Raw genomic sequence first — 25,617 nt, forward strand, 5'->3', positions numbered from 1 at the left:
CTGTCTCTGTCTCTGTCTCTATCTCTGTCTCTACCGCCGTCTCTACCGCCGTCTCTGTCTCTGTCTCTGTCTCTGTCTCTGTCTCTGTCTCTACCGCCGTCTCTGTCTCTACCGCCGTCTCTGTCTCTGTCTCTATCTCTACCGCCGTCTCTGTCTCTGTCTCTATTTCTATCTCTGTCTCTGTCTCTGTCTCTACCGCCGTCTCTGTCTCTGTCTCCATCTCTGTCTCTGTCTCTGTCTCTGTCTCTACCGCCGTCTCTGTCTCCACCTCTGTGCTAGCTTCCAGCTGCCTGAATCCTGCCAGTTTCGGCTGGAGCACACAGAGTCTCAGGCAGAGGGACCGGTGCAGCACACTGGAACAGATTCAGCCTCTGTGGACATGTGTGGATCCCAGGGTGTGTCTTTGCTTTCTGAGAGCCCCTAGCCAAATCTCCAAACTACAGCTTTATGGAATATGAAGCAAAGCTTAACCCCCAGTTCTGATCAGTGCGCTATCCCAGCATGCACTTCAGCCACCCATCCTGGGAGCTCCGACTGCAGGGAATATTTAGCATTCTGCTTGCTGTACCCAATGTAGCTATTGCCACAAAATCAAACTTTATTTAAAGAGAGCTCTTCAAGGAATTGTCACAAAGTGTTTTTTGATATGAAAGATAAATAATTTTAGAGGGGAGATTGTTGCTCATCATTACAAGTCTGAACGCAGAAGAGAGCAATGGATTTATCCATTTGACCAAAAATAATAAAGTTACTTCACTATTAATGCGAACAATACAGAGAGTGACAGTATTTAAGTGTCATATCAGATGTTAAACCCTTATTGTTTCTCTCTGTTTTAAAAGGGGGAAAAGGTCATATCTTCTCATTGTACTTCTGAATAAGCAGTTGTTTACAGTTTTATGATCTCCGTCCTCCCTGCAAGCGAATGTAGGAAGTAATTCTAACACCACGAGTTTAGTCAACGATTGAACAGGGCACACATGTGTCATTAGCTGTCAGCAGACATCTTTAGATCTTTAGATGGGTATTAGCATGGCTCTCTGCAAACCCCCTCTGTCCTGACCGTGCTGTACCCCAAAGCGGCAGCGTTAGAGTTTTAGGGCATCATTGATCTATTAATAATATCATGACCATCCCATGACCCTCGTCAGCGACTGAGTTTATCCAAGCAGGGGGTAGGGGGTTGGGAGGGGTTTGTAGGTCACAGTAAACTCATCCAGAGGTGAGAGGGGTGGCAAGCTGTTGCAGGGGGAATAATTTCACAAAGCAAATGGAAGCGCATCAGAAAAACAAAAAAAAAAATGCAATGCAAATACAAATGGCACCACATGGAGTTTAATACGATGTGACTGAAATACGGTTAGTTTGGAGGATGCATAACCGTGGTGGCCATGCAGGAAGGCTGGGGCGAGTGAGCTGAAAGCTGTGACAGAAGATTGACCCCACTCCCCCCCCCCCCCACCACCACCACCTCCCACCCCCCACTGTGCCTCATTGGATTGATAGCTCAGCTGACAACGATCGCGTCCCTTTTTTTTTGTATGTCACTGACGATTACGGTGGAGTTGGAAGTTGGAGGTTGGAGGCGGGTGGGGTGGTGGGGCATGGGATGGGGGGTGAGGGGGGGGGGGGGCATAACCAGAGGGGAGATGTCACACCATGAAAGCAGATCAAGCGTGAAGCCATGCCCCACGACTGGAGGGGTCGCCGGTGCACCCCCCCGCGCTGCCCTCTGTGTGCACCCAGGAAAGTGATCTAAGCGGTCCTGGAGCTCCGCCACCAATCCGCATCGTGGGGGGGAGTCAGGAGAGGGGGAGTGGCCTCGATGACAGCCTGCAGTGCTGAGGAGGGGTGGGGCAACAGGGTGGGCGTGTCCACTGAGGCCTGCGCTACAGTGCGGTCCACATTCACATCTTAAGGGAGAAACACTAGCACAGTTATCATTACTATCTTCTCCTTCCTACACAGGGCAACCTCTAGAGCTTTATAAGTAATATAAGGCATAAAAAAGACTTGAAAAAATCTTGAGTGGCTAATGAATCACATTACATAATTGTCATGTAGCAGACACTTTAATCCAGAGCCACTTACATTGGAGACAGTGTTGTCCATTTATATAGCTGGATGTTTATTGAGGCAACTGTGGTAAGTACCTTTTCCAAGGGTAGAGCAGCAGTGCCCCAGCAGCGAATCAAACCAGCAACCCTTCAGTTACGAGCCCTGCTCCTTACCACTACACCACACTGCTGCATGGAGTAACAATATGAAAGGGTACAGTATGACCACATCTGAAGACGAACATTTCTCATCATACAATAAAACATTAATGAGAACAGTTGGATGCTATGTCTTTGGTGAATATGAAATGAAACCTCTTGAGATACTAAGGCTGTGAACAGATGAGGGGGATAGGTTAAAATTACAGTCTTACTTCAGTCCAGAGTAAAAAGGTCAGCCTTGCTGAAGACCTGTATTTTGTCTTTTTATCCAGCCAAAAAACATTACATTACTGTCATTTAGCAGACACTCACATGTACAGCGGTTTAGGTCACAATTTTTTTCCACTTATACAGCTGGACATTTACTAATGCAATTCTGGGTTAAGTACTTTGCCCAAGGGTGCAGCAGCAGTGCCCCAGGAGGGAATCAAACCAGCAAACACGTATAGAACATGTATAAAAATGCTGGCTCTGCCTTTATCTGCAAGTTCTTTGGGGGCTGTTCACCGGAATGGTAGGGGTTCTATTCCCCCTTAATGAGAGGGAACTGAATTCAGTCCATGTGAGGTGTGTTACCCACCCTCTGTGTTTGTGAAGGCCAAAGAGAAGGCGAGGCATGCATGTGTGTGCATGCATGTGTGTGCATGTGCATGCATGCATGTTTATTGTATGTCAGCGTGTGCATGTGCGTTTATACAGACAAACGTGTGTGATTGGGCATGGGTGTATATGTGTTCATATGTGCGTGCGTGTATGTGTGTTTGTGTATGCGTGTGTACACGTGTGCGTGCGTGTGTGTGTGTGTGCGTGTGTGTGTGTGTGTGTGTGTGTGTGTGTGTGTGTGTGTGTGTGTGTGTGTGTGTGTAAGGAGATGAGTTTATTTAAGGGATAAACATCCTGGACATTTCCCCAATTCTTAGGGCACCTGGCCAGCCCACACATTACAGAATATAGTATCATTACATGTAATACAGCCCTGGAAGGGAGGCAGCAGATACAGGAGCTTTAGCAGGGAGGATCTCAGCATGAGCCCATCACAGAAGTCACATTGCAGGGCAGAGCATGCTGGGCAAAGCTGCCTTTCGTCAGGCGGGGTAATAAGGTCAATGCACGAATTGCCGGGGGGGGGGGGCGCATTGCCCCCACCCTCCACAAACGCGCCAAGGGAAACAGAGGGCCGAGCCACGTGCAACTGAATCCGAACCCATCGAGTCAATCGCTGGGCAAACGCGGCGCGACCTTTCACAATCACTGAGCATCAAACCCTGAGCTCAACCGGCCGCTCCCTCTGCCCCGCACCCCTCGCCCCTACCCAGCCCCCCGAGCCCTAGCGTAGCGGGGGTCCTCATCCCAGCGTAAATAACCGCTTGCTGTGGATTCTGTGCCCCACAGATCTTGAGCTTCAACATGCAATGTGACCCTTATCAACACAAAGCGTTTATATGACATGATGTGCTGTTAGATTTACTGCCAACACAGCTCCTCACCGGACCTCCGCAGTCGCCAAAAGCTGATTGGCTCACAACAAGGAATGGGTGATTGTTTCCCCCGACAACGACACAGAAAAACCAATCGAGAGCCAGAGTGGGACAAGAAGCATGAAGGGTTAAATCTAAGTCTTTGACCCCGACTGTCAGATACAAACTCATCAGTGAATAGATCGCTATAGCCCCTCACTCGTTGTCTCAACCCCTGATATAAATTACTAATCATTGACTTCACCAATAAAATTTACTAAATGTAATCGGTTTTCAATCCACAGATAATTAGTGCGTGATCCTGAGATAATGAACCACAAATATGCATCGCAGGATTCATGAAGATTAATATCAATGTGTGTGCATTGACTGTAAAATTAGTTTAAGGGAAATCCAACCAATTTTTTATGTCTCAACAGCTATGATATTTAAATACAAGATATTATTCAAGAAAAAATTGACAATGCTGATAGCCTATTCCTCTTCCATTGTTTTGCCACATGACTGTCCATTTGCAATGGTGATGACTATAACTGAATATTACATTACCTTGTTGTAATTTAGCTGACGCTCTTATCCAAAGCAATTTATAAAGGTTATACGTTTATCCATTTATACAGCTGGATATTTACTGAGGCAATTGTGGGTTGAGAACTTTGCCCAAGGGTGCAACAGCAGTGCCCCTGTCAGGAATCAAACTGGCGACCTTTCAGTTAGAAGCCCCACTCCTTACCTTACCTCCTCATCACTATGCCACATTTCCGCCCTACCATTACCATAAAGGCAACAGAATGCAGGCTTAAAAACAAGAATAGAGCACAATGTAAACCCACCAAAGGTGTCTGAAAGCCATGCTCTAGTTTAAAGCAGAAATGTTTGGAATTAAAGCCCTGTAGTTCAGATTTTGAGGCAGAAATGGTCTGTGTTTCACCTCACCAAAAATCATTAACAGAGAATGTGAGGTACATTTAGAGTGCCTGGTGTAACTGACTCCATTCTAGGAGTGGCACATTTTCAAGTGACAGTTTGAACAAGCATACTGAGTTCATGTAATGTGACTACCACCTACTGGTGGGAATCACAAACTCTCACACCCCCCCCCCCCACCCCCCCACTGCCTCTCTATCTTAAAGATTTTTTTAAGCCCTCACATCTGTGGTTTAGTGAATATTCATCACAGAGAGGGCCTCAGGTAGATGTCTTGTAGCACAAATTCAGTGTTTGTTGGTGTCTTTATATCCCCCCATGTTCCCTGGAGATGTCCCGGTGAAGGTAGGCTTGTTGCTCCCAAGCTGATGTATGGTCATACTTCTCTGTTCCTCTGTGTTAAGGTATCACAGAGAGGGCTCCCAGCAGGGGGTACCTCCAAAAAAGCCCTAGTTTGGGATCCGGGCTGCAGTCTAGCGTAGGGGTTAAGGAGCAGGGCTCGTAACTGAAAGGTTGCTAGTTCAGCACTGCAGCTGTACCCTTGGGCAAGGTACTTAAACAACACATCCCTCAGTAAAATCCAGCTGTATAAATGGATAACACTGTAAAAAGCTGTAACTGATGTAAGTCACTCTGGATAAGAGTGTCTGCTAAATGCCAATAATGTAATGCTACAGTGGCAACATTCCCTATAATACCTACAAAGCTCGTTTAAAGCCACATTTAGGTCCTCTCCTTTTCAGAGATTGGGTCAAACAATTCAGACAGGCTAGGGGGGGTGTGCATTTTTAGTCATGGATGGGGGGAGGTGGGGGGCATCACTCAACACTGGACCGCTGCCCCCTCTGGGTTCCCAGAGTGCTTTTGCAGTTAGCCCTAGCCTGGGGACATCCCCTGTCTCATTATGAGACAAGAGGCTAATTGACCAGTTCAACAGTAGCGCTATCCCTTGTGTCACTGTGTGAGGATCGAGCAGGCCAATTACACCTGTTTGAGTAAGGTAGTAGGCTAATTAGACCTGTCCCAGTATGATTGGTGCTTTAAGGTAGGGGTCATCATCCCTGTTCCCATCAGTCCGTGCAAGCCCTGGCAGGGCAAATAAAGGAATTAAGGCATTTTGGTCCCTTCTCTTCTCCAGACACTACGGAGTGCTTGGACTGGTGCCAACCCCTTCTGGAAAAGCCATTTAAACTGGCACAGCTCAGCAAGGTGGCAGCAAAGACACATGCTGAAGATACACTTGAAAGACTTCAGACCTTTCTGATGTAAGCAGCTCTGTACTGCAGGTGTGAAGGCTAGAATGGAAGATCTAGCTGCCTGGCAGCCTCGTACAGGTGGTTGTTGGTTCTCTCTGTGATGTCAGAAAGCTATCCACTATAGGGATAGCGGTGGATTGCTCACAATGTCTTCAATACCTTGGTGGATTTTGCTCGCGTGTAGGCTCCCTCTAGTGGCCAGGTCACGACACTGTCATTGCAGCCTCGCTGCCTCATGTGTACTGTAGCTCAGCGGTGGCTGATCCTGAGGATTTGGTCAGTGCCTTCCAAACAGCAGTTCAGCCAACTCCTGCCAATCACCCAGACTAACACCTGGACCAACAGGTGATTCACACTCCCATCTAATCTATAGTATCACTCCATTTAACCAACTGAGGGGGAATCCACTCAGAGCTCTGGCTGTATTTGATATGCTTGCTATGGGCCTTTCCCTTCTGTGCTTGTCATGAACCGCTATCAACTCACACATGTGTGGCTAACATTCACATTACTGTCCTTTATCAGATGTTTTATCCACAGCAACTCACGTAGGGTGTAATTTTATCAATTTATACAACTGGATATTTACTGAGGCAATTGCTGGTTATGTACCCTACTCAAGGGTATAACAGCGGTGCAACAGCAGTGAATTAAACCAGCAACCTTTTGGTTATGAACTCTGCTCCCCTACCACTAAGCTCTACCGCTCCGATTGGAGTCAATCTGTGATTTATGTCGGCCACCTTTGAATGAGTTTACTCCTCTAATAAGGAGGAATCAAATTTAAATAAGGTGCAGGGCTAGTAACCCAAAATTTGCCTGTTCAATTCCCAGGTGAGGAACAGCTGCTGCAAGCCTGGCAAGCTACTTCACATGTATCACTTGGTACAGTTTCTGGACTTTATTAAACGTAAACTATGTCAGAGATTCTGTATAAGAGTGTAATGAATGCTACACCATGGGTCTCATTTTGTGATTGCAATCTTGCATTAATGTGCTGGAATTGCTCACTGTTAACTTAAAGGGTACTGTCACTGTGCTGGCATTTACCTGTGTACATTCGAGCTCAGAAATGTATTACCATGTAAAATTTAATATGTCTCAGTAGATTTGGGTGTCTGTTAAATGACCTCGAGATGATGATATAAAACAAAAGGAATTTTAATAAAAGGCATCTCTGCCCAGCATTGGAATATCAGATTAAAAACTGAATCACAGCCAGAGACGAGGGGCAGAATACCTCTGAGGAAAGCCCATAAATAAGAAATGCCACCCCTTAAGTGCAGGGGTAATGTGCTCAGTTTCAACTCTCCGTGTTTGTTAGAGAGATGAATTATGCAACGCCGAGAGTTATGCATGCAGAGGTGACCCCCCCACCCCCCCCACCCCTCAGCTGACCCACCCCCTTTCATTGAGACTGGACTAATTCATGAGGGGGTTCTGTTTTAGGCCCGCAAAGCGAAAGGTAGCCTGTAACGTGGAGCTGCAGATCACCAAACAAGTGCCTGCGGAGTGAGTTCAAACTAAAGTCAGAGGCATCACTCGCTCGCTCATACCTTTGATAGGGACCGTTTCCATCGGCCCAAGAAACTTTAATAATTGATATTACCCTGCATTCAGCTAGCTCTGCGGTATGCTGCGAGGAGGTTCACATCTCCTGTGAGGAGCCGCATTAGCTCATTTTCCATGCTAGCTCCAAGAGGGCTATCCGACAATGGTCCAGTACTCCTACGCCAGTACTGTATGGGTTCTGGGTTCTGTTAGGGCCCCTGTGTTGAGACCCAGAGAGGGCAGGCCTGCTGTGGGACCACGCAAACTCCAGAGCGGACTAACATGGGTCATGTTTGAGCTGCAAGAAGCTCTGCCATCAGCAACACATCTGGAGCTGCAGTGTGACTCTTAGGGTCAGAGTAGATGGCTAATTTCAGTCGTGCTGTGTGCACGCTCACCTTCAGAGTTTGTGTGTTTACAATTTGGGCAGTGTTACATGATGGCCAGGAAAGAGAAAGGCAGGTACAGCAAAAAAAAGAAAAAAAAAAACAAGACTGTCAACTTAATATGCCACACAACCAGTTCAACCAGCATTCACCCAGTTCTGTCTTTGACACATACACCATTACACATGTGTATAACAGTGTATGAGTCCAACTTCCATGGTCTCTGGAGAATATTTTTTCATACCTCCCCAGTTACACCACATCTAATTCTCTTTTATGTAATGTGCAGAAGATAAACGTGTTTTTGGCATTCATTTGAATCATTTTAATGTTTAAACCTCTTTGACCTTACACTCAATGCAGCCCTTTAATATCACAGTGGGGACCTGCCTTTCCAGGTAGGTTTTCATTGGTTAAGCCACCAATGCAGCCCTCTGTTAATGTGATGCTACGTTTTGAGCTCCTCTAACAGGAAGAAAAGAGCAGTCAACCCAGACAGGGTTAAATAAGAGATTGGGTCAGGTTTGGGTCTGACAGACCAATGAGGGAAGCTTGGGGCAAAAAATAGTGATGTCACTGCCGGGTGGAGGAGACCTGCTGTGTTATGACTCACGTTTAAACCGATGTCCACCAGGGACAACGCCCATTCAAGCATTGACCTGCGTGCATGTTAGCATGTCACATGAGCAGGGTTCGCCACCCCCCAGAAAAAGAAATTAAACATACATACATATGCGCAAAGCCATTTGGGAAAGTTCTCATGCCTGCCACCCCCCCAACCTCAGCCATGGAGAGAGATTAGAGGCGGCTCAAAGTGGGCACATGGAGGGAAGGTTTCAGAAAGCACGTAGCGCCGGTGGCTAAAGACTGTCAGCTTCGGTTGAAATGAAATGTGGAAAATTCCCGCATGAGGGCACTTGCTGTGGTTGTCCTTTATGTGAACTGAAGAAAAAGATGACACAGAGAGAGGATGAGAAGGGGGGGGTGTATATGTGTGTGTGTGTGTGTGTGTGTGTGTGTGTGTGTGTGTGTGTGTGTGTGTGTGTGTGTGTGTGTATGTGTGTGATTTCATCAAGTGACCACATCCTCAAAGTTCACACAGATATCCACCTATACCATCTTATCTAATCTGCTCTGTAGCTCAAAGAAGACAGCACTAACCATTGCAACAGGAAGTAACAGCAACAACCCAATGTCTGTCAAGAGAATCCAGTCATGCCCATGTCAGATATCACACCACGTACCCAAGCTACAATACAGAACACATTGTTTTCCACTTTCATCATATGACACTGAGTAATTTCACGGGACCGTGTGATGCTGTGAAGACATATTATGTGGCATGAAGGCTGCAATGTCATTAATAACCATTTAAGTGTCGCTTAGTCAATGAAACTCCATAATGAACAAGCACCAATGTTAGTGAGTGTCAGATAAGATGTCACCAGATAAGAAGTTACAATAGAGGTTGGGCAGCTGTGTAGCATACTGGTAAGGAGCAGTACTCATAACCAAAACATTGGTGGTTAAATTCCCAGCTAGGGCACTGCTGCTGTACCCTTGGGCAAGGTACTTAACCCACAATTCCCTCAGTAAATATCTAGCTGTAACTCGTCTGCTAATGTAATACTGCACGATAATGCACCCTGCACAGGGAACACAGTCGAGTATCTTCCCAAATGTAGAGATACCATCTTCAGCACTGGACACCAAGCTGAAGTGTGCCATGGCTTTCAGCGGAGATAACCTTTTTCCGTTTCTAAAGAACAATCACAGAGGCCCTGGAAGCGGATGACCTTTGGAGAGGCTACTGTGCATCTGCCCATCTCCCCTTTCGGGGAAATGATGCAAAAAGGCAGAATTTACAGGGAGTCAAACTGAGGGTTAATTGGGGCCAGAACAAATGTCATCCAATTGTATCGGTTCATCTCGGAGAACGAAGCAGCCCTGGGAGAGAAGAGGCACAGATTAGCACGCAGTGCACTGCTGATGCACCACGACCCGAAAAACAGTCTGGGAATGAGCGAAGGTGGCACATCCCACATCCCACTCTGCTGCATGAGTCTGTGTGTGTGTGTGTGTGTATGTATGCATGCATGTGTGTGTGTGTGTGTGTGTGTGTGTGTGTGTGTGTGTATGTGTGTGTGTGTGTGTGTGTGTGTGTGTGTGTGTGTGTGTGTGTGTGTGTGTGTGTGTGTGTGTGTGTGTGTGTGTGTGTGTATGTGTGTGTGTGTGTGTGTGTGTGTGTGTGTGTGTGTGCGTGTGTGTGCGCGTGTGTGTGTGTGTGTGTGTAAAATAGCTTTTGGGAAAAAGCAAAAAATACAAAGAACGGTGTTCTGCATACCATAAATACATATTGCAGTCTAGTCATCTCAGAGCTTATTATCATAAAGGACTCATAAACGCATGAATAATGATACATGGTTGAGCAAACAATAACCACAACAGGCCAAATAAAAAGCTCTTCCATGACAACTGCTTTGCCCGATGATAATCCTAATGGTCTGCTCGAAAAGCTGGAAACTACAAAACACAAACAACTCATTTCTCTGTATTACCTCTTAGTAAAAGGGCTTTTCCTCCACATTCATTCTCCTGAAAATGACCTGTAAGCCCATGGCCTGAATGTTGAATCCTGTTTGAAGGGTTTTAAAATTGAATATTCAAAAGTTAATGTTTGAAGTCTGTGGTAAACGGCACATATAAATTCAGTGAAGACCACAAAGCCAACAATGTTAAAACGTCTCATATACTACAAAATATACAATATATCAAATTCAATCAAATTTATTTTTTATAGTGCATTTTACAGTCTAGATTGTCAGAAAGCTCTATACATATCAAATAGTGCAGAAGACCCAAAAACTCAAGAGTGTTGGGGTTAAAATGGAAAATTATTCTCTGAACAAGGGAAAAGGCAGTTGAGAGACTCCTGGAAAATAAGAATTAGAAAAGATAGCATTGGCATAAGACAATATGCTACGTATTATCCCTGGACACAATGGTCATGACATGATTTCTGTACGCAGTGAGGTGTCATTGCATCTTAATAACAGATTGCGAGGAAGTCAAGGAGAAGCTCTCCCCTCTCTGGTGTGTTTCATATTTAATGCAAAATCTGTCACAGGAAACCCAGGCAAGGCTGCTCATGTTGTGTTAGCTCTGCAGAGGATTTTCCAGGAATAGACACAGCGCAGCAGGCGAAACCGAGCGCTGTGATGATGTCGAGGGCCGTGATGTATATTTAAGGATGTGACGCTGAAGAGATGGAGCATGTTAGCATTTGTTTCATGCTGACACACTCAGTCATATTTGAAGTGAACAAGAAAAACACAGGCAGTAAGCCATAAACGACATTTCTCCAGGCAATCTCCAGGCATTACATCTGATCGAATTGGTTTTGCTTGTTGTAGTTTGTGTGCATGTACAGCTAACGATATCAGGAAAAAAATAAGCTCTGGCTCCCGAGGACAATTCCAGGCTTGCTCTCCAGCAAATAAGGAAACGTAAGATTGAGTATTTAGTACCTTGTATTTATAAATTTGCCTTCTGAAGTGTCTTTGTCTCGCCGTGCGTTTGTCCAGCTAAACACTGTCCCTGGGGTTAACTGTATGTTCGACTTCAATTAATCTGAGTTTTAAAAATAATTTTCCAATTAATTTCATGCTCCAATTAGACGTAGTGTGAAATTACGGAGTAATGAAGAATTCCGAATTCTGAAGAATGAAGAACGATGAAGTAAATGTAGAGCCACGTTTGATGAGGGAGCGCACTGTGGGGTAGAATCCCGTTAATATTGCATGTAATTGAGGGATTCTGTAATGTACAGCAGGAACACTGGGGTCTAAAGAGACATAGAGATTCATTCAATGCAAAGGCCTCACTTGTTTTGGTAATAGACATTGAAATGTCACATTAGGTTTCACTTTGAAGCGCTCAGAGGTTTTGTAATGTGTGAGGGAACAGACTGCAAAGCACTGAGAATGATGCTGCCATATGGATTTGCAGGACAGAGTCTTGTCTTGTAAAGTCTTAGGTCACTACTGGGGGGGTGGGGGGGGGGCAGTGGGCACGTGGGCAATTTTTTTTTTTTAAGTGCTGAACTGCAAAAGCCCCGAATGTATGAGTCAGGCCCTTGAGTTGAGCCTTCACACAAACAAGCTGAATGGCATGTCCTTTGTGGCACCTGACATGCTGTCCCCAACCATGGACACCCCGACCCACCCCCCCCCCTCCCAACCCGCCCCCCCCACAACACCACCGGCATGGTCCCGCCCCCCCCACAGCGATGTCACACGGGCGCCGGTCGGCGTCCATCAACTTAATTCCAACGGATGTGAGGGCAGTGACGAGGCTGGGTTATACGTCACCGCCAGCTCGTCTTGCAGGGCAGTGGCCAGCCCCCCCCCCCAGTGCTCCCTTTGCCCTGGGTAAAGGGTGCTCCGTGTGCCCTCCGAGGGTCATTCTGGGGTCAGGGGGATTTGGGTTCAGAGTGGCTTGCAGTGACCTCGTTGCCTTGTCAGTGGATTACTTTCTGCCCCCCCCCCCTCCCCCGGTGACATTTGATGCAAGTGCACTCTGTCACACCAGCCTAACTTCTGTGTCACCCCAGTCTCCATGGTCAGAGGGCATGGAGTCAAAAAGACTGGAGAGGGGCCTTCCAGCGTACTCAGCCAGCAATAGCATCACCGTAATTGCTGACATGGTAGGATATAACACTATTAACCTTGTGCCCATTTGCCAGCGTGATAAATACACAGTCACATCACACCGTGCGCCTCCTGCCAGCTGGGCAGCTCATGTGATATCCACTCCTTATCTAAGGTCGTTAGTGCTTTTCAAACCCATCTCTTTCTCACTGTGCATCAGGATACATGTCTTCTGTGAGTGACTCTGGGCTGCAATATCAAAGATGATGCTGAAAAGTGCTTCTTATGCGTGCCAAAGGTTTCTTAACTCGTTATATATATTTCATAAAATGTAGTTAGAGTGGATGGGCTAATCTAATCTAATCTATAGCTGCAATGGGAAAAAAACCCACAGTGGGAGGAGCTACTACATCATGTCTGTCATAGACAACCAATCAAAACACAACACAGCACTACTTAAAGACTATGTAAACATCTACATAACAAGGTATTAGCGTTGATTGACATCAGCACAATGCCAGCACCTGGTAGTTCCACCCACTCGGGTCTTCAGGGAGGGCCTCGCCCTGCCAGCACAATGCTGATTTGTTAACGGAGAGTAGTGTGACCTGGCAGAGTATGACATCACTGTGCATCCTGATGTTGCGTGATGAGTGCGTCACAGTCACCTCATCTGGGTGATGATTCACACCCCCCCCCCCCCTCGAGGGGGTAGGGGCTGGGCTCAGGAGGCTGACGTCTTAACGGATGAACTTCTGACCTCTTGCTGTGACCCACCGCTTTGAGGACAACCCTTGTTTTCCTCCTCTGACTGCGCCCCAGGGCTATCGCTTATTTCACCAGGGTGTCTTTCATCAACTTACCTGCCTCACCCTAGCTGCCACTGTCCTTACCTGAATGTCTATCATGAAAATACCTGTTCACAAAAAGGGAGTCTGATTGCATGATGAGATTGAAAGTCTGTTGTGCTCCAGCAAGGACAGATTCTTAAGGTGTTCATCTGTTAAGCAGATGCTTTTGTCCAGGACACCCTACTTCATATACTATTTTACTGGAACATATTTACTTTTATACAGTTGGAACTATGCTGAAGTACTTTGATTTAGTGATTTCCTTAAGGGTACAATTGCAGGGTCTCTCGAAGGATATCAGCGCGCATTCTGGATCCAAGCTCGACAGAGACACGTTTTTTTTTTTCTTTTGAGGTTGGACTTTTTTTGCTCGTTCGGTCATCAGCATGCAGCGTGTCATTAAAAGATTGCGGTAATCTTCAAATTACTTGCGCATTAAATCACCCCGAATCTTCAAAGGTTGAATCGTTAATTAAAATTTAATGTTGACGCGCACTCGCACGTGTCTCGCTTCGCAGGTAGGCGTTCGCTTTCCCTGGTTAAATGTAAGTCAGTGAGTGAGGTAACGTGGGGTAATGCTCACGGTAACCACACTATTAACAAGATCCAACACTGCCACCTTCTGGCGCTAAGTCGTCATAAGTTCATAACCAAAACCGAAACGGCAAACTGCCAATCTCCATCATTACTGTATATGCCTCCTCGTGGTACGTTATCTATTTACAACTGGACTTGAACCAGTAAGATAAAACTGTTTCTACAGTCATTCTCAAGTGTGACCGTATTTTAATGGTAAATATCCGATAAATAAAAATTCACTGTGCAACACACTTTCCTACACATGTATGAAAAGCAAATAAGCATCAGAGCACCTCTCTGAGGGGAAATTAACCCCCCCCCCCCACACACACACACACACACACACACACACACACACGATCACAGCTGAGAATGACGTAACCAACGCGACTGTGTGTTAGCCGACGTCCACCCTTTTGCGAGATTTGCAGTTTACATTTACATTTATGTATTTAGCAGTTTATATGACAGGGAGTCAATAGAATCGTGCCACTGGTAAGAGGGCTTCCCGTCGCGGACCTGGTTTCTCTCATTAAAAAACGCGCGATTTAACAACCGACTGTTACGTTACAGACGAACAGCGGAGGAGAGTGATGGACAGAGTTACAGGGAGCTGCTTGCAAACTGAGTGATGTTAAATGGAACTGTCACACAAAAAGGTTGCAGATGAAAAAAGCGAGTTTTGCTAGGCTAACCAGTTAGCGCCGGCGCGCAACGCAAAATGAGTGCTTGAATCTCGCAAGGAGGAGGCGAACTCGGTAAATAGTTAATGCCGCTAAGCGATGTAGCATGCCTGGGAAACAGCCAATTAACTCGCGCTTGTAGTATGTAAGATAGACAATGGAGAGCCAGGGGGGCTGTTCGCGTGGGCGAAGACGTGTAAGAACGGCAGAGGGGAGGAGATCTCTGGATTGGTACAAGCCGAGGTCAACGATCCTCTTGGGGGGTAGAGAAAGATGTCAGTGCGGCAGATCTTTCAGAGCGTGAAATCGGGGACTTCCAGTGACCCGGATGACAGCGCGTGCACTCATCGGATCACACAGTTTGTGGACTGGAAGCCGGCGTCAGTGGATGCACACGTGTCATATCTTTGGAAGGAATGGACATGACATATTGGCCCCGGAGAGAGAAAAAAAGGAAAGAGAGAAAATAATAACACTACACTTGAAACAAATGAGATTGTTTCGAATTAATTTGACTTCTGATCTTTAATTTTTAATAGTATTTTACTAAAAATGTACTTGCACTTAAAGTAAAAAATAGAGGTATTGAACATGACAGTCAATCAATCACAGACATAAATTTATGTATTATGTTAAAACCAGGGTCCAAAATAGTATACTTCTAATACTTCTTTTCCAACATGGAATCTAAATCAGATGTCATGCAAGCTGAACACACCAATGCTATGCAGACACATAGCTGGACCTCTGTTAGCCTATACAGTGCACATCACAGATCAAGCATCTTTTCTGTTCAGTTGACATAACTCTGTGTGCTTGTTTTCACAGATCAGGCCACCACTTACAGGTTTGCACAAACTGCTATATGTTTTAATGCTGAGTCGCTGTCAAGTTGACACATGCGCGCGCGCGTGCACACACACACACCATGGTAGCATGGTAATTCCCAGACGAATATGTGCCTTTGGTTCCACATGGTACCACAACGCTTGTGTTCAATGTCATACTAATGGATTCCTAAACAAAAAATGTTTTTTAGTTATGTATCGAGAGAAAGGTTTGTGGATAGAGATGGAAAGACCGTTTGGGTATCTCCTGGGCCTTAAACGTCCACAGACTGTAAAACTGAGTTGAAAGACACCTGATCAATTTGGATGAAATCATGAAATGCTTCAGCTTAGGCATAGTAAATTTTCCTGTTCAAATAAACCATAAATCAATTCCAAAAGTCTTGTTATTGTAATGACTAACTAATGAGTTTTCAGATTTTAGAATTTTAGGGCAGGGGGGACTGGGGCAGCCAATCAGATTTACAGGGGGCTGTGCTCATCCAGGTCCCACCCCCTATCCCTGCTTCACCTCTGGACATACCCCTCCAGCCAATCAGAAATGAGTATTTAACCAAGGCGTGGTATAAGTCACAGTTATAACGACCAATTTGACCCAACGTTCTCAGAACATTCAGCAATTTTATTTGCTAACGTTTTTTAATCTGCGCCATGAAATTCAGTAACCTACTTCTCCTTTCACTGGCGTGGCGGACTTCCAACGTTAAAGGTGCATGCCACCACCTACTATACCGGAGTGTGTAACATTTACATTTACATTTACATTTATTTATTTAGCAGACGCTTTTATCCAAAGCGACTTACAAAAGTGCATACAGCAAGTATAGCGACAGTACGGGGACAGGATGTGTACAGTTCCACAATGAGACAGTTCTCAGCTGAGAGCAGCGTCTGTTTGAGGACACAGTACTATCAGATTTGTACAATTACAGCCTATAGGGCAACTAATACGATACAAACAGCAAACTTCGACAACTTCAAACGGCGCAATGAGCGTCAGGGTAAAGGCGGCAACAAGAGACAATTTGAAGGAAGTTTGAAGAACGTCTGAAGGACTGGGGTGAAGAAGCTGTCCGTAGCGAGACCGGGAGTTCGTTCCACCACTGGGGAGCGATGTAGGTGAAACGCCGATGTCTGGCAGAACGAGCACCTCCTGCCTTGACCATGCAAGGAGCGAGGCGTCCAGTTGCTGCTGAGCGCAGGGGTCGGGCTGGTGTGTAGGGCTGGATGAGTTCTTGGAGGTAGGCAGGGGCTGTCCTGTTGACTGCAGAGAAGGCGAGGGTCAGGGTCTTGAATCTGATCCTGGCAGTGACAGGAAGCCAGTGGAGGGATTTCAGCAGGGGAGTAACATGGGAGAATTTGGGAAGGTTGAAGATCAGTCGGGCAGCTGCATTCTGGATGAGCTGGAGAGGCTGGGTGGTGCATGCTGGGAGGCCTGCAAGGAGAGCGTTGCAGTAGTCCAGTCGAGGGAGAACTGTGGCCTGGATAAGGAGCTGCGTTGCGTATGTTGTCAGGAACGGACAAATCCTCCTGATGTTGTGGAGGAGGAATCGGCAGGCCCGTGACGTGCGAGCAAAGTACTCCTTGAAGTCCAGGTAACATCATGACTTTATAAAGAATAGTGGGCATTAAACCTGTTTAAATAAAGCCATTTGAACCTGTAATTGTTTGTACCGTCTCTAACAGACAAGTTCGCAAAATCTAACATTAGAGGGCTAAAAATGATTTCAGAAAATAATAATAATAATAATTAAATAATTTATTATTATTATTATTATTTAAGGGTGCTGAGATGAAATTTAGGTGTGCTTGAGCACCCCTAAAAAGAGTCTAAAATTTGCCAATGCTCTAGACCAGTGATGTCTGCAAATCCATATACCAGCTCTCTGCATTTATTTCAATCCATCTCCTGAGACAGTTCTGAAGGTTTCTTCATATCACGTGCAAAGTTAATCTCTATCGCTTCTGTGAAACGCCATACTCCTGCATAACTGCTCCCTAGAAATTCGTCACACTCACTTTACTCAATGAAGCTCTTTAGAGTCATCCGATCCAGTTTATAATCGCATGGATGCCGATCAAATTGATCTTTGTACCGCGACATCGCTGGCCGTGGTATCAAGGAGCACTGAGGGGCCTGGACCCATGCGGGTTTTGTGTTTCTATACTCTTGGCATGCGTGGAGCTTTCACTGTGATGTGAAAACAATGATCATCTTTTGAAATTTCTATTCAAGAGAGGGACGCATTTAATCACATGTCTCTACAACTTTTAAGCCCTCAGCTATACACAAAAAATCTAACTTTTGCCCACTACTAGCAATCTGTTTAATATCAATGGTATGAATGATATGTTTCTCTGATGGTGTTGGTCTGGTGTTGCCCCGTGAGTATTGCCGTGTAATTGCTGTATATGCCCTGAAGAAACAATCACACACCTGCCCAAACTCTGCACAGGTGTGTAGAAAAAGAATATTGTAATTGTAAGGAATGGATACTGTGCTCTTTGCACATGTCACTAGATCACAATATCCATAACGCATTGTGATGCTACAGGATAATATGTGGCAAGTGATACAAGTAGCAGGTGTTAGGGGACATGGATTGAGGTGGAACCAAGATGCAGTCTATACACTATACATATATGATACACTATATATATATGAAAGAGAGAACCTGCTTGTCATAGACAACTTTAAAGCAAGTGGGAGTGTTCAGTCATCTAAGGCCACGCGGCCCTGAGGATACAAAATATCTAAAAAGAGACATTAGTTCATGTAATGATACACCACCAAATGAAGCAATATTATAATTACATTTCATGTAATATTTGACATTTTTGAATTAGTATACTTTAGTAGAATATTGTGCACAGTAACACATAGTTTGCTGCCACAATTGATCTGTGGTCCCATGTTATGCTCTAACTAGCGGTGGCACTACCTCACATAAAGTGCAGCCTCATCTTAATCTGTTCCCATCTAGACACATTACCCTGCATCTGCTCGCGGACAGTGCGGATGAAATCACTTTCAGGCAGCTCGCTCACCTCTCACACCAGGCCTTACATGCCACAACGTGCTCTATTTTCGACTTGGTTGCCTAGCAACAGTCGGGCGGATCATCTTACCTGCGTGCTCGATTTACCGGCCTGTCCGCCCCGTACGGGCAGACACGATACACTTTTGGTTTACGCCTCCAGGAGGTACTGTTGCATTCTCACCGTCTTTAATGAATCTGCCTGCAGAAGACAGAATGGTGCCAAGTTGATGTCAGAGCATGGAAACCCCTGTGATAGGACGAGGAGATTTGGCCACCGCGAAACTGGCTCCGTACTTTGAATTTTTACGCATGCGTTCCTGCATACATCTTCTTCGTCTAACTGAGGAAGATTCGAAGCACGCCTGCAATCCCTCTCCCCACAAACCATTTCCAGGGAACACTTATTCAGCTGTTATTAGACCACAATGCCTGCAAACCCTTCTGTCCGATGGTGCCATTATTTCTAAAAAAAGAAAAAAAAACGGAGAGTAAAATTCTCAGGTGAACTATAGACCCTGACTCTGAAGTGATGTCTGCTTCACTTGCAGACTGCAGACTGTCTCACTGTTTCCAAAGACAGGTCTAGGAGACCCCTTGTGCATGCAGTTTTTTTCAGTCCAACTCAGCTTTCACGTATTTCGGCTGGATTTAGCTGTTAGTAAACGTATTTCTGACAGTTATTATCTGTAAGAGAGAACTGACAGAAGATTGAAGTGAAATCAATCTGAGATTAGTACTCGTTTCATTGCTTGATCAAACCTAATAACGTGAAAACTCAGGTGGAATGAAAACCAGCATACATTGGAGGTCCCCAGGACCAGGATTGGGAATCACTAGGTTGCGTGGCTGGCTACAATGACAGTAGATAAATAGCGCCATCTAGTCGTAGAAATAAATTATACAACTGATTTGAATGGCAGGTTACAGGTCTGCGGTGCAGGCTTCCTGCCTATACAACACAGAGTTACGTCAATTTGGGGGTTTTGATTCATAGAACTAACTGGATGAAATCAGTATTTTTTTCTTTGACTCAGTTAAAACCCATTGTTGCCTTTTTCAGAAATTCAGATTGGTGACATTTATAATTTTTTTCTGTTTACTTCAAAATCCTTGACCAATACTACAGATTATTTCCATTGCCCGGGCTCTCAGTTTTGGGCAGGCATTTTAAAATATATATTTTTTAGAATACAAGTTTTACCAAATGCAGTAATGCTAATAAAATCAGAAATACTAGTTCTGATTACCTATGAATTTAATAGGATTGCTGCATTGATAAAACTTGCCAAATGTGTTCTAAAATGTCTGTCTTTATATTTATTTCAATTTCCTAATTACCTAATTCCTAATTTCCAAACTACCTATAAAGTTCCAAACTGCAGAAGCAGAGTTATGATGTTTTATGTGCTAATGTATGTTTTCTACACTGTACACTAAACACGTTTTTGTCAAAATCTATACGTAATGCTAAACATACTCATCCTCATGTATATACTAGTACTGTATATACTATATACACTGTATATAGTTTGCGCACCTCCGTACCGTCTATCTCGGAAAAAAAAGAAAACCGTTCCCATATCTGATTGGTCATTGATATGCCTTCCTTCGACGCGATTGGTCTATTTTCTTCTCAATCCACCCTATTTCTCAGAAGCGACAATCAAGGTCGTAGGATACTCAAACTCGCATTAAGATCTGTAACTATGAGGTTAAGTAGCAGGCTAACAATCAGCTTTTTAGCTAGCTAATTAGGTGAGTAATATTTTGGCCATTAAGTATACTATAACAGATGCGAAAGGTGCTCTGTCTGTAATTGCTTATTCAGGGAAGACATTCATGTTAGTAAGCTGTCAACTAACGAACGCACTTAGTTTGGGCTAAATAGCATACGGCAGCTAGCCTAGCTATTTATATAGAAAACGCAAGCTAGACCAAATATGCTTAGCAAGCTCGCTACTCGCATAGTTGTTCGTTTAGTCTTGCTACAGTAGTTAGTTAGCTCTCTTTTGTCGTTTAGTTGCGCGGTTAATACAGTTCATGCGTAACCATAGATAGTTTCTTCTCCTTAAATGTAGACAGCTTGCTGGCTCAGTAACCTGTTTGAAACTAACTACTCTAGGTAACTAGCTAGATATGGACGCCTTTTTTCGGTGTGTGTAACGGTGTTTTAGCTTCCTGTAGTATCACACAGCTGGGTAGTTGTCTAGCTTGCTGGCTATTGTGGCTGGCGTGGTATCAGTGACACGGTGACCTGTAGCTGTTTAGCTGGCTTTAAAGGCAAGGTTATCGTTTGATGTGTTTGTCACCAACTGTCAGTGTGAAAAAGTACATAGGATTTAATGCACAGCATTTAGCTCATGTGTAATTAAGTAGTAAGGTAGCTAATTAGCTACGTTTCAACACGAGTAAAGGCTCGGTTGGAGAAAGAGATGTCGGAGAATATTGCATATAAATGTAAAACAAATGTACATTTCGACTAAGTCCTTGTTTCCAGAAGTAGTTCTGTACCTAGGTAGCTAGCAACTAGGAACAATACCATGAGCTCGACCTTTCCTGTGTTTAGGAATGGTAATGATAGCAGGAATATGAAGTAGCTATCTAATTACACTCTTCAACATCTGTCATAGTTTTTGAAACCTTGCAGTCATAAGTTACAGTTTCAGTATTGATTTTAGAGCCCTGGAATGTGAGCACGGCTCTTTTGCCACGTAGCTTGCTAACTGCTTATGTTGCGTTGTATTATATGTATTCAAAAATATCGCATTTCAACTCTGCCCACCATTCCTGACATTTTGACGTGATACAGTGATCTCTTTGGTAGCTTGCTAAAAGCATTTCAACACTGATTAACGAGTTGCATTTTGATCTTCAGTCTTTGCCACAGACGCCTTACGGGAGTTCTTGGTCTTTGAATTCCGCGAACTAGATGGATATTTGAGATGGTTTGCGCGTGTTCATTCCTGGGCTTTCTTCCCGCGTGCAGTCACCGCGATGCGCCGCGGCGAGGCTCTGCCGCGAGCCTTCCAGGCTCCCGTGGATGTTCACGCGAGCGCGGACGGCCAGGTGTACCTGTTCAGGGGCGGGCACGACGACTCGACCGGGTCTTCGGAAGAAGAGTTAAGTATGATCGAGCTGAGGCCCTGCAGTCGGGAATCGGGCCGGCCGGAGCGCGAGAGAGTGGGAGACCTGTTGCTGTTGGAGCGGGATGTAGCCCACGGAGACAACCTGAACAAACTGGCTTTGCAGTATGGCTGTAAGGTGAGGCCTGGGGTTTCCTGTGGGGCACCACAGCTCAGAGCATGTCACGCAGAAAGACATCAATACACACACACACACATACACACACACCCATTCACAAAAGCACAAATGAGGATTATCTTGTATTTTTGGAAATGACATGACAATTACAATTGCATGAATACCATATCCTCATTTGCATTCTCAACTTCACTGCTTCCACAAACACACACACACGTGTACACAACTGTCTATTAGTGTCAGTTCACTTAGCAGCATTATGTATGTGAGCATATGTAAATGAAAATACAGTGTGGTTTTTCTGAATGCAGGTCGCCGATATCAAGCGAGTCAACAACTTGATGCAGGAGCAGGACCTATATGCACTGAAGTCCATCAAAATCCCTGTGAAGAAGCACAGCCTTCTGACTGAGGCGGGGGTGGAGCCAACAGAGCCCCAGCCGGGCCCCTCCTCTGGGGCCTCCCCTCTACCCACAGGCCCCGCCCAGCCCCAGGACCCCGCCTCCACCAGCTCCATCAAACCCCGCCTTCAGGAGTACACCGACTTCCTTAAAGAGGTGGACCAGGACATTGAGATGCTGATCCAGACCACCGACGCCCAGGACGAGGTGTTTCCTGAGGGCCAGGAGGGTCCCCAGAGGGGCCTGGGCAGCGGGCGGGCGGGCAGCTACGGGGCGGACTGGGGCATCCAGTGGTGGAATGCTGTGGTGGTCATGCTGTTGGTGGGCATCATCCTGCCCATATTTTACATTGTCTACTACAAGACGCAGGACAGCGGGGCGGCTGTGCCCAGCGAGCCCATGGTGAACGCATCATCTACCTCAGACAGCACAGGGTCCAACCTCAGCACTGTGACACACAGGGAGGGCGTGTCCCAGGTGTTCCTGTAGCTGGGCCGGGAGGGTGGAGAGCCGTGACGGAGAGCTGGAGTTCCTGTAGCTGGGCCGGGAGGGTGGAGAGCCTGACGGAGAGCTGGAGTTCCTGTAGCTGGGCTGGGAGGGTGGAGAGTCGTGACGGAGAGCTGGATTTCCTGTAGCTGGGCTGGGAGGGTGGAGAGTCGTGACAGAGAGCTGGAGTTCCTGTAGCTGGGCTGGTAGGGTGGAGAGTGGAAGTGACGGAGAGCTGGAGTTCCTGTAGCTGGGCCGGGAGGGTGGAGAGCCTGACGGAGAGCTGGAGTTCCTGTAGCTGGGCTGGGAGGGTGGAGAGTCGTGACGGAGAGCTGGATTTCCTGTAGCTGGGCTGGGAGGGTGGAGAGTCGTGACAGAGAGCTGGAGTTCCTGTAGCTGGGCTGGTAGGGTGGAGAGTGGAAGTGACTGAGAGCTGGAGTTCCTGTAGCTGGGCTGGGAGGGTGGAGAGTCGTGACGGAGAGCTGGAGTTCCTGTAGCTGGGCTGGGAGGGTGGAGAGTCGTGACGGAGAGCTGGAGTTCCTGTAGCTGGGCTGGGAGGGTGGAGAGTGGAAGTGACTGAGAGCTGGAGTTCCTGTAGCTGGGCTGGGAGGGTGGAGAGTGGAAGTGACTGAGAGCTGGAGTTCCTGTAGCTGGGCTGGGAGGGTGGAGAGTCGTGACAGAGAGCTGGAGTTCCTGTAGCTGGGCTGGGAGGGTGGAGAGTGGAAGTGACTGAGAGCTGGAGTTCCTGTAGCTGTGCTAGGAGGGTGGAGAGGAGAGACTGTACGCAGGCTTTCCTGTAGCTGAGCTGGTAGGGTGGAGAGTGGAGTGACTGGAAACAGGCACTGTGCAGCAGGGCAATGAATTATTTCTTTTGTTTCTTTCAGTCTTTGCGCAGGACTCTGGGGTGACATCATATAACAGTGATTCGAGCATTCTTTTTCAGGATTAGTTGTCTCCAGTTTTTAAAAGCAGAATGCCACTTAATATTTGCCGTGTTTCTTCCACTCATTTAATATTTGTGGTTTTTTCCCTTTTTTCAGCCCAGAGAGTCTGTGTAGTAATGTGATCATTGTCATTTTCTAATTTTACATTGGGTCCTTACTCCAGTTTTATTTTTAAGGATAGGTATGATTTAAGGTCAGTGTGTTACCAGCAGTGCCGATCTATGTCTAATCTGTTTACATTAACTAGTTACTAGTAGGCTTGCCAGGATTCGTTTCTCATCAATAAAGAAAAATGTCACAAAAGGAAAGACAGAAATAAATTTCAGTGATAACAATGGAAGTATATTTAGAATGGCAGTTGTAAAATGACGATTACAACATGTAATACTTGTTTTAACTTTGATATGAAAATTCCCTGCGGGCAGTAACCAGGCCACACTCCCAGGTGATGGGTCCTTCCAGGGGTCCTTAGGAGCATGGAACACCACTGTAATTAGAGTGGATGGGCAGTAATGTATCCCCTTACTGGTACCCAACCCAGAAGTAAATTAGCTGTGTACACAAATTGAGTTACTTGGGTTATTAGTTTAGTATCAGTAAGTGGGCTCTGTTTTCAACCCCCACAAGGAGGCAGATGTTTCCAAAATGTGAAGAGTTGTTAAGTTAAATAAAAAAAGTACTATGCAGTTGTAAAAAATAAATGGACGTTAATGAAATAGGTAGGGTAGATTATATATAGCAATATACGTTTACTGAAAATGCTCAACACACTAAGGACGTCACAGAAAGAGTCAAGCAGATATGTCATACAGTGGTGTTAAAAATATCAATTAAATTGCTGTCATTACAATCTCAAAAGATTAAAATCATCATCTGTTCCCACAATGCAGATGTGACATGCACAACATGAGCATACATAGTACAATAACAATTTTTTTAGCATAATTGTTCAATCTGTGACATTGTCTTGCCTTCCTTTGATATCCAGTTTTAAATTTTTATTCATTGAGTGATTGTTAGGTTCTTCGTTGAGTCTAAGTTGTCTTGATGACAAATTTGCAAAAACCGCAAAAATATATGATGAAAATAAATTTTTATTTCACTTGAAATTACTAAATTGAATCCTGACAAGCCTAGTCATTAGGTACTTTTCTTGGGTACTCTGAATGTTCAAATCAAAATGCTAGTGACAGGGATAGCTAGGCATGTCATTTCTTTTTGTTATACCCCAATGGTTTTGTGTTTTAACATGAAATTTAATATATTCAATACAGCACTGCCACTTTAAAATACTATTAGCCGAATTTCAGAACAAGAAACACAGGATGTTACATTTCAGATTAATTGTTACACACTGTAGATAACATTTTGATAGCATCAAGAACTGCAATATTACCCTACAGAACTTGTCATTTTATATTAAAAATGTTGCTCCAGGTTAAATCTGTAGCAGTGCTATTTAAAAGCAAATGTATAAAGAATTCATAGTTGATAAAGGTATTTTTTAAAGATGACATAACTTGAACATAATAAAATTGACTCCCCATCTAAATTCAAAACAGGTTAGGCATGTTTTTGTTTATGGTGTTCAAGGTATTGAATAATGATGAAGAAACAGAAAATGTTTGCATTCAGAAGAATTCACAAAACTGGATTTGGGTGTTTCTCAAGGTGACAGTAGGTTGCCTTGGCGATATTGTATGTTAAATAAAGCATCATTGCTCATGCAGCCTACAGAAGGGCAATTTGCTTTCCAATGCTGCAAGGAAGTCTTAATCACAACTGCAGCTGCAGTGACTCATTAGGGTCATTTTTTACAAATTTTGAACATAAGTTTCTTAATTTAAAAGTCACTTACAGAACAATGATGTGAATTTATGTTATGCATATGGGTGATGTGAGGGTTGTGGAGCTGGCTGAGGAGTGAGCCAAGTGCACATTCACCAGGACAGCAACGGCAAGCCCTGTGGTAGATATATTAATGAACACTACTGTTGTGGACATCATAAAGCACCCCCACAGTGGGGCTTTATTTCAAAACAGGTATGATATAACTG

The 25,617-nt window shown here is 45.1% G+C and overlaps 1 protein-coding gene across 2 annotated transcripts; it reads left to right on the forward strand.

Annotated features, from left to right (window-relative positions):
* The first annotated feature begins 20,148 nt into the window (after window positions 1–20,148).
* Window positions 20,149–22,671, forward strand: lysmd4 (LysM, putative peptidoglycan-binding, domain containing 4). 2 transcript variants are annotated; one of them, XM_036535731.1, is made up of 3 exons: window positions 20,149–20,223; window positions 21,344–21,729; window positions 22,041–22,671. In XM_036535731.1, exons 2-3 carry the CDS (start codon window positions 21,463–21,465, stop codon window positions 22,617–22,619), a joined length of 846 nt encoding a protein of 281 aa, XP_036391624.1. In that variant the 5' UTR covers window positions 20,149–20,223; window positions 21,344–21,462; the 3' UTR covers window positions 22,620–22,671. The 2 variants fall into 2 exon arrangements, with proteins under 2 accessions (XP_036391624.1, XP_036391623.1); XM_036535730.1 differs by having other exon boundaries at window positions 21,455–21,729.
* Window positions 22,672–25,617: the final 2,946 nt, after the last annotated feature.

Source organism: Megalops cyprinoides, chromosome 8 (genome assembly GCF_013368585.1).
Source record: "Megalops cyprinoides isolate fMegCyp1 chromosome 8, fMegCyp1.pri, whole genome shotgun sequence".
Taxonomy (NCBI): domain Eukaryota; kingdom Metazoa; phylum Chordata; class Actinopteri; order Elopiformes; family Megalopidae; genus Megalops; species Megalops cyprinoides.

What these genes read in the sequence shown, in the direction of transcription:
- lysmd4 (XM_036535731.1), top strand. Translation starts at nt 21,463, where the DNA reads ATGCGCCGCGGCGAGGCTCTGCCGCGAGCCTTCCAGGCTCCCGTGGAT. An exon ending in CTTTGCAGTATGGCTGTAAG is followed by an intron (nt 21,730 to 22,040) that starts GTGAGGCCTGGG and finishes TTCTGAATGCAG; the next exon opens with GTCGCCGATATCAAGCGAGT.